Source organism: Podarcis raffonei, chromosome 6, assembly GCF_027172205.1.
Source record: "Podarcis raffonei isolate rPodRaf1 chromosome 6, rPodRaf1.pri, whole genome shotgun sequence".
Classification (NCBI taxonomy): Eukaryota; Metazoa; Chordata; class Lepidosauria; order Squamata; family Lacertidae; genus Podarcis; species Podarcis raffonei.
This window is the reverse complement of record NC_070607.1, coordinates 46,195,428-46,214,737: the sequence shown is the minus strand read 5'-3', so window position 1 is coordinate 46,214,737 and position 19,310 is coordinate 46,195,428. Positions and strand designations below refer to the sequence as shown.

At 41.7% G+C, this 19,310-nt stretch overlaps 1 protein-coding gene across 1 annotated transcript in view; it reads right to left on the bottom strand.

Moving 5' to 3' along the window:
• TRABD2B (TraB domain containing 2B) overlaps positions 1-19,310 on the bottom strand; it is a 239,441-nt gene that overhangs the window by 10,981 nt on the left and 209,150 nt on the right. The window contains exon 5 of the mRNA XM_053392504.1: positions 5,706-5,796. Coding sequence (XP_053248479.1) covers positions 5,706-5,796 — 91 coding nt within the window. The remainder of the gene's footprint in view (positions 1-5,705; positions 5,797-19,310) is intronic.

The following is a 19,310-nucleotide window of genomic DNA, read 5'->3' as shown; positions in this document are numbered from 1 at the left end:
GACAAATAGCTTCCATTGTTTCTCAGGAACCATGTTTCATAATCTTTGCCCCTGAAATAAAGCCATTTCATTTCTCTTACCGTCAAGAAAACCCCATTATGCAATAAATGAAACTCTGAGAAAATGAAAACCACTTGCGGTGTCCTTCCCCAGAGCATATTATGTCACTCAGGAAACATCCTCCTTGTCGTGTATGATTTTTTCATTGAAAGTTTGCTTGTTTGATTGGAAGTGCTTTATCACCATGCCAGCTGCCTGAGATGGTATCTTCGCCATTCATCCACATACTTCCCAATGGCTCAATGACACCCTGTCCCCCCTCTCGTTCTAATAGGTTTGGCAACTGCTGCAGATTACAGCTGAAACTATGGGTGGCATTTGGCCTAGATTCTAGCAATCCTGTTGCTAGTATTTTTCTATGCATTGCTTCATGCCAGGATATTTTGGCAATATCCTCCAGCCGCTTGCTTTCCTGCCTTTGCTAGCTTGTGTATGGTCCACTAATGTTTTTATTTAGTGACTCGACCAGAAGTCTTGTTGGTGTTGAATTAAACTTGCATTTCCAGTCAAACATCTACTTCTAATATTAGCATGCAACACTTCATATAACTTCTCTGGACACCACCATTAATAAAAGGCCATCTCACCTGTAGTCATTTGATGGTGACGCCCAGAGAAAGGTTTCTAAAGAGGAATAAATAAATAACAAACTAAGATTTCAATCCACAACCCACTTACTTAAAAACAGTCCCATTATAAATTGCTTTTGCGTCTCCCTCAAGTCCTTTTATAGCATTATGGCTAAATGGTCAGTTAGCTACAAACTGGGATTACAATCCTGACAGCTGTGAGCAGAAAAAGCTGCTATTTTGTGCTTGCCATAGAAGTGTAGAAGAGGTAACAACCAGGGAGATGGACAAGAACTTTATGTTCTCTCTTGAAAAAGAACATAACAAGAGAAGAAAGCTCCTGACTCCTCCCAGATTCAAGTACTCCCAGTGCCACCTAGGGACTAAACTGTATAATAACACTATCCACCCAGTACGCTTGCATGAGTCATGTGTTCAATTAGCTATATGAAACAAGCTTCCATACATGGAACAGATTATTGGGTTGCAGTTTGATATTCCTTATGTCAAGATCTTGGGTAAACAGCTGCTCTGCATTAGAGAGAAGTTCTGTGAATTGTGGCCTACAATTATAGAGTTCTGCATTGACTTTGAAGCAGTCCCATTAAAGTCAGAAATACTGGAGAAAGTGGGTAGTGGGTTGCAGTAGTAGCCCTTGTGAGTAGTTGTAATGATTTCAACACATGCTGAACCATTGCTGCTCAGTTTAAAGAGATTAACTTTGGAAGCTGTTCAGACAAATGTGTGAGAGGCTTCTTAGCTTGACGGCATGATAGTATAGGTGGGAGAAGTAAGTGCCGGACAATCCTGAGTGACTGCAAACAGACCACAGACGTCAACAGATAAAACCAGCAATCTCTGTAAGCACATGATGCCACTCAATACTTTCGTAGCCACTTGGGATGGTACAAAGTATAGCAGCACTTTGTTCCAGAGGAATATTACTGGAGGCTGAAAAGTTTCATCCACAAGACACAAGTGCCGAATGAAAGAAAGCAGGATAAGCTCCTTCCACCCTGCATGCTGCAATCACTTGGAGAGATTGCTTTTCCCTCACTATGTAATTTGGAGTGGTAAAGAGGTATGATTCGTGTTAGAACCACTCCAGTTATTTAAAGTGGATTACTGCAACACAGGGCTGCATTTGAAAATGGCCCTTTGTGCTTCAATTAATTCATAGTTGATTTTGAACCTTTAAGGCCCTTCACAGTTTGGGACCAGGGTTTGCAATGAAGGATTGCATTTTACCAAGTTTAGAGACTCAGATTGCGAGATCTTCTTCTGAGGCCCTTCTCCAAGTGTCCCTACAAGGTGAGGTGGGTGGCTGTTTGGAAAAGGGCCTTTTAAGTGGTGGCACCCTGGATGTGAAATGTTCTCCCCATAGAGGCTCATCTGATTGCTAATTTGTCATCATTTCAGTACTGAGTCTTTTCTCCCCCCCCCCCATCCCTTCAAAATTTGCTATAGCCTCAAAATTTCTTTAGTTTACTCTTCTTTTTCTGCTGTTTGTTGTTTTGCTCTGACTGTTTTGTTTTTTAAAAAATTCTATATAGTAACTTGCCCAGAGAATGTTTTGTTATAGGGTGGCCTATAAAGGAAGGGAGGAACAGACATTGTAGTCCACTTTTTCACAGGTAAAGGTAAAGGGACCCCTGACCATTAGGTCCAGTCACGGATGACTCTGGGGTTGTGGTGCTCATCTTGCTTTACTGGCCGAGGGAGCCGGTGTTTGTCTGCAGACAGCTTCCGGGTCATGTGGCCAGCATGACTAAGCAGCGCACGGAAATGCTGTTTAGCTTCCTGCCAGAGCGGTACCTATTTCTCTACTTGCACTTGACATGCTTTCGAACTGCTAGGTTGGCAGGAGCAGGGACCGAGCTCACCCCGTCGTGGGGATTCGAACCACCGACCTTCTGATTGGCAAGCCCTAGGCTCTGTGTCTTAAGAAAATATGCCAAAAAAAAAGAAACAAAACAAATCTGGTCCAAAACCCATCAGTGAGATTTCAATAAGGCATATACTCATACAGCAAATATTTTTAGCTTCTCCACCCAGCTTTACAAAGGCACTTGGCATGAATGGACAATTTTACTCTCTACCCTTTTGCAAATGAATACTAGTAGCATGTGCATTTTTTTATTGTGCCAATGACAGATCAGGCAAGAAATTATGGAGAATTGGGTGCAGAAAATTTGCTGTATCTTTCTCATTATCCCTTAATCACTCAGACTGCAATGCATAATATCAACAGGGGTTTCTTTTGTAGATATAAAAACTTGTTGGTTAAACCACCAAGATATTAATACCAAATCAGCAGGTTTTCTTAGGAACAAGTAAATAGAAGGATGTCACTACATGTTCTGGAAATATCTTGCTGGATATGAATGATATCTAAAGAAAATCCTGTTCTTCTATCAGTCAAATCAACAGGACATTTCTCAGAGCAACAGGACTAAATTGTTTTTTTAAATCTTATTTTAAAGTATGTTGCTAATTCTTTTATCTAAAATTTACCCAGAACAACTACGTTTCTTGACTACGTTCCTTGAAAGTTAATTGGATTTATAAATGCAATAAAATCACAAAGGAAACAATTTTATGAGCAGATGGAAATTCCTTGGAAATCTGGTGTGCATATTTCCAGTGACCAATTTGTAAAGCATTCATTCCTTCTAATTCCACAGATTTGGTTTAAGTTAAGAATTAATTTGTGCACACTCAAGTTGAAATGTTTTGATTTAATCCCCCACCCATCCTAGTTAGAGGCTATTGAAAAACCTGTTGTCATATAAAAACAGGTTGAAGGGTGGAATGGAAGAATAAAAGACTCCATGCCCACAACAAATCATAACATCAAGGCCATGGAGGCTTAACATTTGGTTATGGGCTTTGGTTTTACAAGCTGCACAATAGAGGATCTCACAGGCCAAGTTATTCAAAGATTAATCAAAATACTTATTCTTGGCAGGCTAAGGAAGCCTTACTTTTCAGATTTAATTAGGATATGGACTGAAAGGTCAGGAGCACCAGATTTGGCTTTCAAAAAACCAAGTTGGCTTTAGGAACAACTGATGCACAATGTCACAGTGAGCCTTGGGCTCCCTTGCTCTGTCCCCTCTTCTCTTTCATGCCCAAAGGTTTTCATAACCCTGAGTTCCTCTTCTTGACATACATTCTCAGGGAACAGTGGCTTAAACTATGCTATGAAAACAAGCCAGAATATGAAATCATGGTTTCGTCTTGGCTCGTTCTCACTAAACACAGGCTCCAACTGCACTATACATTTAAAGCATTATCATGTGATTTTCAACAGCCATGGCTTCCATCAGATAATCCTGGGGACTGCAGTTTGTGAAGAGTCCTGAGAATTATTAGGAAACCTCTATCCCTCACATTGAGCTACAGTTCTCAACCCCTGTTCCCAAGGAACTCTGAGAACAGGGTGTGTGTGTGTGTGTGTGTGTGTGTGTGTGTGTCCTAACAACTCTCAGCACACTTAGCAAACTACAATTTCCAAGATTCTCTGGGGGAAGCCATGACTTTTAAAAATTACATGATAATGCTTTAAATATATAGGACAGATGGGACCATGGTTTAAACAAATCACAATTCCTAAAATTCATATAATGAGGGGGAACAGCAGTTAGTTTACAAATTAAAAGTTGAAGCTTTCAATCTCCTTGCAATTAAAAAAGAAGAGGAAAGCTGGAGAGAGAGCATAGAAGCCTGTGACCATGGATTCTCATTTTGAATGAGTCCTTCAAATGTTATATAACTCCTTGAGTGCTTTGATTCAAGGCAACCACAAACATTTTTTATCACTTTTCTCCTCTTTTGCAGGGGGGAAGAGGAGCAAAGTAAAGAAGTTCCACTCTATACAAATTCCAGTGAGCAAATCCAATATAGCAGCTGCTACCCATTTAATCTGAAAGAACCTATCAAAAAGAGCAATTCACTATGCACCTGTGACCAGTGATGACTTTCTATTGTTGCTGAATTCTCAGAATCTACTCTGCTCTTCAGAAGAGTATCAGTATTGTGTGCCCAACTTAGCTTGGAATGCTGACAACGTTGCATTTCTTTCCCCTTGAATTCCACAATTAATGTTTACTCCATGAACTGAATTATTGAGGCAATATCCTTACTTGTGACCCTGGAATCTATACAACCATCAGCAAAAACTATTGGGAGGGGGGCTATTGTCCCCTCAAAAAAATCAAGCCAGAATTGGCATCTAAAGTAAATATGGATATAAGACAAAACAGACCTGGTGATTGAGTCATACTTAACATTGCTTCAAGGCACTGTGACAAAAATAAGCTTCTGTTTTGCTAGTGATAGTCCTCATGTCAATTGTCTACAAGAGCCTCCCTTTTTATAGAGCATTTTATATACAGTTAGATAACAGCAATTCCCTCACCTCACCTCCAGATCAAAGTTGTGACTGTGTGATTGTGAATTCAGAATAAGTCAATTAGACTTGCTTCCAGACATTAAAATTGGTAGAATTATATAACACATGGATAGGGATGGTTTGCATTTAAATGTGAATCTGTCTAATTCATAGTTCCGGAAACAATACAGAAACTGCACCACAGTTATCCTTTGAAATTTACATGTCATTTGTGATAGTGTTCTCCATTTAGAAAACAAGTAAAAAGTATGTACACTGGGGAAAGTACAAACAAAAATGCATGCATTAGTGAAAGAACATGTAAAACTGCATTGTTTGCAAAACTGCAAAGTGGTGTGCATATTGAAAAAGTATGTGTATTGTATATGAAAATGGGTATGAATTTTCATGCAGGCTAATGAAAAAAATTCAGAGACTGATGTGGAAATGGTCTTAACTTAAGATTGGCAAAATGAGAAACTGAGAGAAAATGACTGTTGAAAGATAGAAGAAAACTTTACTTTTTTGACCCTGTGCCATTCTGAAAAACAACTTCTTATCACTATTCTACAATCTAGTGTTTATGTAATGTCCTATGTTTTTGCGAACAATGCATTATTGAAAATGTAATAGATTTGCTTATTCACAGGAAAAGGGGAGAAAGAAAGACAAATGAAGCTTACTTTTCTATTGGTTGTCCTGCAGGAATATGCTTTACTTCAAACCCAGCTTGCTTCAGCACATCGATAACAGTATTGTTGCCCAAGAAGTGACCTAAAAGTGGACAAATAGAAAAGTCATTCAGAAACCTGATGAAAAACTTTTTATTTATCGCTGGACCTGTATCACAATATATTCAAGAGGTTCAGGGTAGATAACAAAGTCAACAGATTAGCTAAAGAACAATTCAGTAGCATGATTCCACACCAGAATTTCATTGTTCTGGGACCTTGCCCAGGTTCATGCATTTAAAAGTTCCTGAATGCAGAGCATTCCTACTGCTGCAGCTACAGTGGCGGAAGTAAAGGATAAACTAGATTGCTCACTCATGACACTCAGTCCTCTAGAAGCTCTGCTTACAGTTTCTATCCCTCAGCAATGGCAAGGATTAAGTTCCAGGCCAATTTCATGTGGGAACATTATGAAACATACAAACTAAGATCAAACCTGCAATTATAATTGCAGTGTAGGTGAAGGCAAGTAAGGAAAATGCTAGTTTTCTTCTATTTCAGGAGACACTACAATCATATACACCCACCTAGGTTATCATACAGACACAGGCAGATACTTTCCTCTGTCCTAGTGATCTATACTGGCAACAATTTCTCTGTTATTTGTTGAAAAATCAACCATCACGTCCATCATGCTTCCCTGTCTGCATTTGCCTTATCTGCCTGGATTGATTTTGGAATTGAAACTGTAGATCAGAGAAGTAAGCTAAAGTCATCTCACCCAAATTTGACATCACAGTCCAACACTTTTCCTGGAAAAGAACAAACCCTGTGAAGATCCAGATTAATTCACTCCTCTGAGAAGCCCAGGCTCCTCAGTGAGCCCCAGGAATTCTCTAGTGTGCAACACTTGTCTTTGTTCTGTTTGTTCATTTATATGAGAGCTGGATTTTGTTTCAGTAAGTAGCAGCAAAAATAACCAGCCTGGTGATCAGGATGTTGTGCATATACAGAATCAAAGAGAGAAAGAGCAATTCCTGACTACTCAGTACCAAGACACTGGGTAAAAAGAGATGCCCACCAAACTGTAATTTTTACTCAGTAAAATTAAAAAAGCAAAAGTCAATGTGGCTTAACACTTGCAGTTGCCCAACAGTGAGATAAAATGGGTTCAAAACTCAGCGACAAAATACAATGTGTGATGAAAAACAGAATAAAAAGTGTCTAGATGGCCTGCTACAAATAAACACTAAAAGCTGCCAAATGTATTTCAATCATACGGTTGTCTTCAGTGGCACATACTGAAAAGCGAATTAACAGTTTCAAAGTGGATCAAGCACATATTATCTCAGGCTTGTTTATAATGGGGAGTGCAATCTTGAAAAAGCAAAAAACAAATATGTAACATTATGTTATATTTGTATCTTACTTACACTACTCCTTTTTGAAAGGTATGTATATGCAGCTTCCTTAACAGACCAGAACGATGGATACAAAAATGCATCCCCTTTCACAAGTGGGGAAAGTGCCTGAATGTGCACTGTGATGCAGTGCACACCTGAGCATGGCTTGGTAAGGTGGCTGGGCACCAGGGCTCCCAGTCAGACTCCTGGGGATTGGCACATGTAGCCCTGATATTAGGATGCAGGCATTCAGCTTGGAGAACAAGGCAGGCAGCAAGCTATTTCACTTGGGGATCCCAACACATTAAGCACTGAGGAAATGTATTCTCTAATCAGCAGCATTAAGCAGTGAGAGATGTATTCTCTAATCAGTTGAGTAACATGCGCTGGGGTGGGAGTGATGAGAGCATGGGGGAGGAATGAGGATTAAAGCTCTTCTGATTGGAGTTTAGAGCTCCGCAGTGGGAAAGAAGTGGGGAGATGATGGTCCAGAGGCCTAGCTGGCTGGATTATGCCAGCAGGTCTGAGGTTCCCCATCTCTGCAGTACAGCAAAGGGATTTGCGTGCCACCGCCTACTTTTGCATGTGGCTCTTCTCTGCTGGCTCAGGATGAGCCTGGAAATTACTCAATATTCAATGGTAATTTGGATGCCAAGCTCTTCAATGATTCCTCCCTTGTTTATTCCTGTTTATAATTCAGAGAAAGCATGATAATCAGTATCAGTTGTAAGGGTGATATGCATGTAGAAATTTTAGTACTGTTTGCAAGAGCCATAAAGCGGTACTTTCTAGCCAAAACACACTTTTTAGAACACTTAAAAAACACCATATGAAATGAATCTCAAAACAAAAACAGACAATAAACCCCAATTAAAATTGCATTTGCAGGTTCCAACTGGATCCAGCATTCCACCCACTCCTTTAGAGAATTGTTTGATTCTGGTTTACTAACTGGCTTATAACTAAAGCAAAGACCAGGGTCCCGAAAATGTGTTACATGACCTCAGAGATCTGAATGCTAGGACCCTGGTGAGTCATTAAGTCGGCTCTATTGTAAGCATCCAAGAACTGTGGTTAAAATGCAAAGCATGAAGAAACAATGGGCTTGAGTCCTGCAACTTCACAATTACAGAGACTTTCCAAAAATACTAGCCCAGATTGTGGTCAGCTCCAAGGCAACGCTGCCAGTACTGCTTGCATATACAGATTATTGAAGCAACAGATATCCAAAATTGACATAAATCCTTGCGAGGAAAATCACATTGTGAGCAGCTATCTTGAAAACATTTAGCATACAATCACCACACCAGCTTCAATATGGTTTACCTCAGTGGTCTGAAGAGTATGGGCTCTCTCCCATCTCTCTCACGGTCCAATGCTAAGCGAATTTAAGAGGTTTTTGGCTCTACAGATCTCAATTTGGACATCACATAGGTAGTTCTGTTCCATCTGCTGTTAGTAAAAGACTGAAACAGACACTGCATAGATAAACTTACAATACAGCAACCTTTTGGTCTTCCCACAGACTTTCTGTTTGCTAATCAACATTCCTTTGTTTATGGTCCAGGCTCTCCTGGTTTCAGTATGGCGGACAGCACCCTCTTTGCTATAAACAGAGCCAGCACAGCTTTATAGATATTATAAAATATTTGTCCCTTTCTTCCATTTTGGAAACCATGATAAGTGCTAAGTAGGCTAGGCTGAAATCCAGATATTCTCTCTTTTTCTGCTCCCACCCCCCAAGTTTAAATATTCTGCTGAATTAGGAGATGAAGTAGTTGCAGCTATTCCTGGTTTTCCCATCTGGTCCTGTAATCTGCTCCATTCCTTACCTGCTGTAACAAGCTGGACTCAAGGTGTACCATAGATTGCAGGTGCGTGTGTGTGTTATGTGTGTGAGAGAGAGACAGATGTAGGAGGGGAAAGCTATGTGTGCCTTGTCTTCTGAGTCCACAGCAACATAAAGATAAAAGTTGGAATCTCTGGGTTGCAGCTTGCCAAATCTAAAAAGGACAAGGGTTTTCTTACCCAACTCTGAAGTGCTAATGGCCTCATTCTCCTCCTGGAGATAACCAGCGGTGGAGGAAGCCACTCGGGCGCCTGGGTTGGCGTACCCAGGGGCGGGACGAGCTGCCCATAGGGGCCTCTGGAGTATGCCTGCCTCCTCCCACTCAGCTGCCCTACAGCTGGGGGGTGGGAGAGGCAGCGGGCAGACCTTTTGGGCAGTGCAGAGCCTTTGTGCGCCCAAGCCACCGCTCTCTCCCAGGAGAGATGCGTGGCTCAGGCGTGCTGCAGGCCCCACGGTGAGTGCCGCCCGGCATTTTGTCACCCCCCTTAGTGGTGACACCCAGGGTGACCCGCACCCACCGCACCCCCTTTCCTCCACCCCTGGAGATAATGTATCTGTATCCAGGCTGTACTACATGAGGCTGCAGGAAGAAGCTCATGTGAAGGGATTTCTTATATAAAATATGGCCTATAAATATAAAACTAGCACACCAGGGAGAAGGTTGGGCTAGAGTCCTTAACAGTTATAGTTTTTTGTGTGCAGAGATGATTTTGTCTGGAAGATATTGCACTACATGAACCTCACACTGGCAGCAGTAAGCCATATGACCCAGACACAGACCTTTCCACCAGTGAGAACTAGGTCTCAGATATCCCTTATCTCTTATCTCCAGTAGGAAGTTTCCACATGCATTCTGAGATGCAGTTCACCATTTTACAGGTATGTTCAAGTGTCAGTAAACATTCCTTGCATTCAAAGACACCATAAAAAAATGGTTCAAACCCTGGCATCTCCAGGTAGCCCTGGAGAGCCACTGCTAGCCAAAGTACACCAGGGCTACCCTCCAAATGTTGCTGAACTACAATTCCCATCATCCCTGATCATTGGCCATACTGGAAATTGATTTAGCAACACCATGTTGAGTCAGAAGTAGCACATCCTATTTTGCCACCTGAAACAAACTGAGACTGTGCTGCTATGCCACCAACCTCCCTTATGTGGGTTATGTGGCAGTGCCCACAAAGCGGAGACACTGAGAGTGGGTTCCAGCAAGATCTCATGAGTTTTGGTGAGCTCTAGTGAGATTTTGGTGAGATCATTCTGCTGCTGGCACCACTTCTTTGCTGGTTGTTGGGTGGACAAGGTGACCACAGGGGCATCGCTTCTTGGGCTTCCAGCACCAGAGGTAGCTACTCCATCCTGCCTCATGGGTGGGCCAGCCCTGGCTCTACTGTAGGCAATACTGAACTAGATGAATAAATGGTCTGGTTCAGTGTAAGGCAACTTCCCATGTTTCTAAATGGGTAACAATTGTCTACCCAATTGTTTGATCATCAACAAACAATGGTTAGATTTTCCCAGCTACACATGTAAAAATGCTTGTTTGTTTGTTTGTTTGTTTGTTTTAAAAAAGGATGATTGCTTTTGCAAGATGACTCATTTAATAAAAATATCAATTTCTGCTCCCCAAAATGAAAGTCTTAAGTTTTATTCTTTAAATATTTCTACAGAGGTAGACAATTGTTGCTGGTCTCGATTCTGTGTTGATTTGCTACATTTGTCCTGGACAAAATCCTTACAGCATTATTCTAATTTATTGTGACAGCTGGTGAAAGCTGGGTCAGATGAGGGCAGGATATCTATTTGATTGGGGAATACCTAGCACACATGCAGCAGGGAAGGGGGGAGCCTCATACGGGATTGCATTTAATTTTCTCCGTAGGCATGTGATGAATACTATCAATTTCAAATGGTTCCAGTGCTGTTGATGAAACAAAAGGGGTCAAATATAACACTGTGTATAGAAACTGCAGGAAATAAGATATTTTTCAGCTCAATGAAATAAAGTTTTGTCATTCACAAGAAAGGCTCAGAATTTGTTGTATCAAGTCATAAGTAACCTGGCTGGTTAGAGGAAGCTTTAGAGGAAGACATAGGCACTGTCTTGCACCCAGTGCACAGTGCATGTATGTGACTGCATGCACATGCATGCAACATGCACTGCACGTGTGATGTCGCATTGTCAGGAGACCAAGCATGGAGCCCAGTGTGGTGCAGCTTCAATGGCTCACGGCTCCTCCTCTCTCATGCTCAGGCGGAGCCCTCATTGCGCTCAGCTCTGTGCTCAGCATCCTCCACCCCCTCAACATTGAGGGAGTCTGGCCCTTTGCTAACAGATATTGAGGGGGCCAAAGACACCTCGGCCCTATACAACTTGTGCGCTTGGGTGAGGATAATGCTCAGTCAGATTTTTACAAGCTTTGCTTTTTAATGTGGCACTTGGTGTCAGCAGAGGCTGGGTAAAGGGTTTCCAAAATTTATGGTTAGCTTGAAACATACCCTGACATCATTTTTTTTAATTATTAATATTGCCAAACTTTAAAAGACAATTCAGATTTTTAAAAGGAGGTGGAGCTGTGTGTGGTAGAGTTACTATAGACTTCAAAATTGATTTTCAGCAAAATGATTGTCATTTACACCTCAATCCCAACCAATATTGGAATTCTCATTGTGTTTAAAATACATAAGCTGTTTTGATCAGTTCCAGTTTGATGTAGAGAGTACACTGTACCACACATACAATTTGTGATCAGTTGGCAGAGGACAAGAGGAATAGGTGGCCCTTAGCATTGTAGAAAGATGACAACTGTGTTTGTGACAGTGGACTTGGATTGGAAAATCTGGAAGCAGGTCCAAGTACCTTACTCTCTGCTGCCACTAAAGAAGTTCAGGTGAGGTTGAAACTTCTGGTTTGATCTTTGACTACTTCATAATGGATCAGTCTGTCTGGGGAGACAGGGGCCCTTCTGGCTTTATAGAACTCCTGGCATGGGTTTGCCTCCCCGGTCTCAGGACTTTCCTAGTTTTCAGGAACCCTGCCTTGCCTGAAGGTCTGTTGAGCCCTGTGGCCTGGCTATTGAACTGCTGGGTCATTGCCTCCTGACAGCCAGCTACCAGCTCTGACAATGGCAATTAGTATGTCATTTCTGTTTCTCATTTGCATGCCATTGCACAAGCCCCACAGGAAAATGCAGGATCAAAGCTAAGCTCTTATCTTCCGGCATTAAAAGAAAAAGAAATATTGAAAATAGAAATCAAAACCTTAATAGTGAAAAAGGCTGAGATCTATGCAATTATTTATTTTATTGTTTACTATCTCATCCACTGCTTTTTTTTGGGGGGGGAGGTCAGGGGTACACAAACCCCTAAACATTTTGTGAATCTAAGTTTGGCCTCATTGAGGGGCAGTATTTCAATATGAGTAGGAAAATGAGAATACCCCTAAACATTTTTTAAGGGGAAAAAGCACTGCATAATACACCCTGCAACTCTGAATTTTTATCGGCACAACGTATGATTCTATACTGCATTGCAAGCCCCAGTTGAAGACCACTGCCTGGCTTTTAAAAATTACTCCTGGCTTAAAAACATCACTTTCCACAAAGCATAATAAGCTGAGATTGCTAATTATTTTTGGTGTTTATGTACAATCTGTTCTGAACTGTATCTTGTTTATGTTTGTTTTGGACAGATTCATGGAGGCTAAGGCAATGATGCTTCTGAATACCAGTTGCTGGAAACCCAAGGGGGGGAAGAGTGCTCTCGTGTCAGGCCCTGTTTGCTGGTTTATCATAAGCATCTGGGTCAGCCACTTTGAGGCCAGGATGCTGGGCTAGATGGGGCTTTGGTCCAATCCAGCAGGCTCATCTTATGTTTGCACCTTTATTTTATAACCATGACCAAAAAGAAAAAAGAATAACATTTTTTTTACAATTAAGTAATTTATCTATTTAATCAAATACATAAATAAAATATAACATAATGGCCATCTTTCAAAAGTTGACCCTTGGAAACAATGCTCAGCACAATGCCAGAAGATCTGCAATAAAATCATAGATCGACAAGCTATTCTAAAGACCAAGCAATGGCAGAGTCCAATAGTCTCAGTTCCAGAGCTGAGCTCACTGGATCAGAATGAAACTGAGGGCTGACAGAACAAGAAATGTAGATGATCCCAGCAAGCACAACTGATACTGATAATCTTTATTAAACGGACTGAAAAGCAGTGTTGGATATAAGCTGGAAAATGTGATACTCTGGAATGAAAAGAATCAAAAGCAGGTTAACATGATTGCCAGAGGTGGTCTGGGGCTAGTAACTTGAAGAGATTCTCATCTGTCTTAAATGGCAAAAAGCTCTCGTTGGTGTGTCTCAAAAGTATTCTTCAAAGAGCACAAATGGCAGAATAGCAACAGATATCCAGTAGTAGAGAACAAGATAATGAGAATGCTGATACACCAAAACAAGTCTATATACCTGTTTGGACATGGTTTGTGAACCTGGTTGTGTACTGAGGTAATTTTATCTGGATCTTATGGGTGGCTGGTGGTGGTGTGTAATATTTCATTTCAAAAAATTGTAAGCCAGTCTGCTACTTTTGAGGTTCCTCCTGCTGCTTTTTTCCCCTGTCAAATGGGCTCTGGACATGTGCCCCAAAGTCCTGCTCTAATGGCAATGCTGTGTGCATCCAACACCTGAAGGTTTTCTCAGCCGTTCGGTCCTCCAGTGCTACAAAGTTTGTCGAAACCTGGCACATTCAATCTCATTGAACCTCCTCATGAAAGGTTAACTTTGCTCCAATTTCACAGTCTGAAAGGGCTCAGCTTTTGTGGCGAACGATACAAAATGGTTAACAATTGGATTCAATAGATTAGGTCTTCTCTATTCACATGGGATCACACAAATATTATCTTGTTTGTGTGACAGGGGCAAGAAGATGGTTTTAAAGAAATGTTTTGTGCTATTATCCAGCTCTGGAGATGCTCTCCACGTTTCTTAGCCTGCTTGCTACACAGCATTCACAGTAATGGGGAATTAGAGGGGTAAAATGATACAAAAGAGAAATGGATTAATTCCTTCACAAAGGCCTCCATCAACGGTCCCTTTGATGTTGTATAAAGGGTGGGGGGCTCTCGCCCTTACTAGGCCATTAGCTGACACACTGCAGAGACCCAAACTATTTCCATGCACACTCCAAACAGAGCTATTTTCTCCACAATTAGTCATTGAAATGGCCAACATAAACAGGGTCAGGACTTCTCTGATTCTTTACATTCCCTGCAAAACAAATCAGACATTTGCAGCCTTTTAGCCTCTTTGATTTGAAGAGCCGGCAGTCTCTGTCCCTATTTTCCTCCGTCACCAGCTCCGGCATATTTGGCACAACTGGAGTGTTTATTGCAGCCCAGCTTAAGCAATTGGATAAAAGACAAAAAAGCAAGTTCTGTGTATTCACTACTGTAGAAAATATTTACTGGTTACTTTGCTCCCTTCTTTAAACTGTATATTTTTGAGACAGGTCAACTGTAACATTGGCAGCAGTTGAGGCATCCACATGACCAAGAGGCGCCATGGTATTGCTGTATATTTTTCTAACCTCATTGTTAAGTCCTTTTATTCTATATTAACTTTCATCAAGGAAATGGAATGGCCCAAGCCCAATGCAATTTTCACACGTTGCTTTGGGATCTCCTTTCACAGATATGGTATTTGATCTTGCTGCCAGATGGTGGTGTTGTTGTTTTTTTAAAAAAATGTGATGGGGTGGTACAGTGAACTGTGTGCTGAATAGGGTTGGGACCTTGAATGACCAAACAATAACTATCATTATGCATTACTTCGTGTAGTAATGCGTAATGATAGAGTTAAGAACTTAAGACTTTTCCTGCAGTTAAGCTCACATCATTGGATAGCAACCAGCAAGTCACGGGACACGATCGAGAGATGCCTCTGTGGAAAAATGTGCCACAAATAGCCTTGTGAAATATTTTAAGGTGAATAACCTTTTACATCTGCTTTAAAAGATGTGTTGGCTATACATTCTAGTTTTCTTTGCAATGCAGATAGTTAGTCCAGCAGGATACATACTGGACCACCAATGTATTTATTTCTGCATATGCAACATTATGTGGAATAGAAAGGGAGACGCATCAACACCACTGCCCTGCATGTGATTTTGTGTCTGTTCCCTTTGTCTACATTAGACCTGTGTGGAGCCTCAGAATGGCATGTGGACAACAATGGCATCTGCAGTCATTTTAATGTTTTTAACAATGCTTTCATATTGCTATACACCCTCTGAAATATTATGAGAGAGTAGCATATAAATATTTCAATCAATAAACAAATCGGTCATATTTGCATGGTGACATCTCCATTTGGAGAGGAGCGCCATGATGTAGGACAGGCCGATTAAGTCCACACATGCCCACATTCAAGTGGACTGAATGTTCTGACTTCTCCTGTCCAGGATGTATTAACAGTGTGTAGGGTTATTGCAACCATTCTGGCCTAGGCAGAGAACAGTGAAGATTGTGGGGTGTTGGGTCAACAGCAGGGCTACAGGGCAATAGGGTGAATCATCTGGGGTCAGGGCTCTCCTTGTATTCCTCTTCCTATGAAGTCTTGATTGTATGCCATGATGCTAATGTGAGTAGGCTAAGTGGCTACATATTTGGAGCACTTCTGTTGGGAATGACCAGTAGCTATGGATTATGTAACTTCACATCTTCCATACATTTTATAGAGTAGGCTGACAAAAAAGCATCTGCAGACAGCATCTCTGGCATGTGTGAGCATAGACACAATGTCGCAACCATGCATGTGGTATGGCATCCTAATTAGTACTTTCCTCTGCAGTGTCTGAGAAAACCGTCTGGCAGAATTGCTCTGATTAGTGAAGGATCTGAACAGTTGCTCTAGCATATGGGTGTTGTTGTAGTTCCTGTTCTGAGTGTTTCTTGTTTTCATATGGGCAAGTTGTTGCTTTCTGAGCATAGGATTCAGGCTAGCTGGCTCTGATACAAGTGGCATTCATCTTAGGAGAACCGTAGCATCAGGCTGCTGGTGCAGCTCAACATATTTCAGTGAAAAGAACCTCCAGCATGTTTGCAAACCAGACTTTTCTGTAAGTAACTAAATGTTGCTACCCTGGCCATACAGATGGAGAAGTCATTTTCTTGTCCTGTTTGATCTTATTCCCCACAGTACATTGAGGCTCTGACTGACTCATAGCTGCTTTCAGACAAAGTCATTGGAAGGAAAGTCGCAAAGCACAGAAAAGGCCAAAACTAAATTGCAGGATTTTGAACTTGAAGTCCCTGCAGACTAATTCTCTGTTCTTTCTCTAGATTTGATTGCCTCCCCCCCCTGCAATTGTTTGATGCTTACAAAATGCATTCTAGACTAGAGGCGTACTGCAGATGGGTGGAGAGAAACTGTGGGCCAAAAATGTCAATGAAAGTTTCTTAAGATCAAGGCTGGCATTTCTAGGAACAATCTATGGTCCCCATTGACTCATTACAAGCTGCAGTGTAATTCTGCTCTCACTGGAGAAAGCCCTGAAATCTGGACAGACATTCAGGGAACTGTTCCAGCACATTATTTCTTGCTGTCTTATGAAGTACAGAAGACCTACTCAGCACCACCTTTTGACCTACATCTTTGCACTGATTCTTCCCAGTCGGTTCTCCTTGCTTCACCTAGACCACTGTAGCTTCAGCTGGCTGCCTGCAGTGTGGAAGAGGAATTTACCTTCACCCGTTGGCCAAGATGGAGCATGAAGCACTGAGGTGGAGCTGGCTAATGAGTGCCTCCTGCCAACCAAGCAATTGGGGAGGGGGATATCAATGAAGCAAACATTTAAAGTGCTCATGCCTCTTCCTCTGCCTACCCCACCTATGCTGTTTTCAAAGTAGGCAGATACCAAAGTGCAGCGACCCTCTTGGACAACATGAGTCAGAAATAAATGAAAGAATCCCAGAAATGAGTCAAACATTATCCTCTTTTAATTTGTTGGATGAACTTCAGAGCTGTTTCATTTCATTGTGATGGTGACATAGCCTGACTCCACAGAACAGGCAAACATAGGAAAAGTAGGGAAGATGCAGTAATTTGTACATATATAAAGATGTGATGCTTTTGAACAAAACCAAGGATGGAAGAACTGATCTTTGTTTAGGATCCTTGAAAGTCATTTGGGTTGAGTCCTGAACCATCCAACCATTTATTTCAACAGGATTTGGATGGCATCCTGTTTTCTTGTTTAGTTGTAGTTGTCAGTATTTGAAAGAGTAATTCTATGAATTGAGACTATTACTCATAAAACTTGCAGGAGGTTGCTATTGGAAGCTTATCAAATATTTAGCAATACAGTGGTACCTCAGGCTAAGTACTTAATTCGTTCCGGACGTCCATACTTAACCTGAAACTGTTCTTAACCTGAAGTATCACTTTAGCTAATGGGGCCTCCTGCTGCCGCCGCGCCACCAGAGCATGATTTCTGTTCTCATCCTGAAGCAAAGTTCTTAACCTGAAGCACTATTTCTGGGTTAGTGGAGTCTGTAACCTGAAGCGTATGTAACCTGAAGCGTATGTAACCTGAGGTACCACTGTACAGTGGTACCTCTACTTACGAGTACCTCTGGTTACGTATCCTTTGGGATACGCATGCAGCAAACCCAGAAGTATTTTTCTGGGTTTCGCCACGGGAGCATGCACAGAAGTGCTCTACCGCGTCACCGCATGCGCAGAACAGGCATCTCTGGTTGCGAAAACCTTGGGATCCGACCGGAGCTCTGGAACGGATCCCGCCTGCAACCAGAGGTACCACTGTACCTAAATTAAACAGTTTATAGACTCTTGTAAATAAGAAACCATTCAACAGCACAGAGAACTGAAGTCCCATCTTTGGCTTCTGAGATATATAGTTGAATTTATTACTCTGCTATCCTTTATGGTAAAGATTATCATTGCCTGATAGCACATTGTAACCATGAGTGCAAAATGAGTTTTGTGATGCACAAAATCAGAACCATCCCAAGGGACACAATTAGAGCAAGCTGTACAGAAACATGTGATATGGGAGAAAACCTGTCACCACATTTTCCATATATATCACCATCTTGTCCCCTCAGCTGGATTAAGGCAGGTAACCTTGAAATGAAGTGTTTCATATCCCATTGTAAATCCCCCAAGAACTCCAAAGCTATTTTGGATAGGGCAAAAGTCTTTACTTGCCAAAGCCGAGAGAAAGGGAGAATGGTTTCCAAACCCTGCAGCTCTGCCTTAATTTCCACCGAAGCAGATAACCTGAACAATTTGAACGGGTTACTAAAGCAAATAGCAATGATAGCAGAGGGCTAAAGAAAGCAACCTATCAGCAAAAAGTTCAATGTAAAATCTGAATATATAATGAAATCTTCTGTGGCCTGACACCTTTTGAACTACATATTCCATCAGCACCAGCCAGCATGGTCAATGGTCTGGGATGATGGTTGTTGTAGTCTCATCATCCCAACAATACATAGAGGACTGCAAGTTGCAGATTTAATTATTTCACAAATGCCTAAGCATTATGTCTCACCTTGTACAGCGGTGCCTTGGTTCTCAAACTTAATCTGTTCCTGGAGTCCGTTCCTTCTCCTGAAACCATTTGAAAACCAAGGCGCAGCTTCCAATTGGCTGGAGGAGCTTCCTGCACTCAAGCGGAAGCCACGTCAGATGTTCAGCTTCCAAAAAACTTTCGCAAACCGGAACATTGACTTCCGGGTTTGCAGCGTTCAGGAGTCGATTTGTTCAACAATTAAGTCGTTTGAGAACCAAAGTACCACTGTAATAGCATAGGTTGGTTCCATATAAGATTAGTTTACCAACAACAATAATCCTAAATTTGAAATCAGAAGGCCCCCTTTCTAATATCAATTGCTCAACTTACCTTCAAGTTCCCGTCGACCTCACTCAGATACTAATCATTCAGCATTACCCATTCAGCACAATGGTCCTTTTCTGTGGTGGCATCTATTTTGGAGAATAGGCTCCCTATGAAGATCAGACAAGCATCAACAATGGGGCACCTTTCTTTTTGCCTTGGCATTTCCTGGTCTGGCCCCTACCCCAAAAATATAGGGTGGGAGCAAAAGGGCTCAGGCCTCAGGAGCCTGTGCTTGGGAAGGATCACTGCTTGAAAGCAGTGTGTCATAGCAAGTCCAAGATTTTTTTCTGACTTAGGTGGAATAACAAATGGCACCCACTCTCCTCCTGGGTCAAGACACATCTAGTTACTTTGGCACCTGATGCGGAAAATCCCACACCTTTTCATGGGATGAAAAATTCAATAATTGACACCCAAAGTCAGTTGCCTGTGTT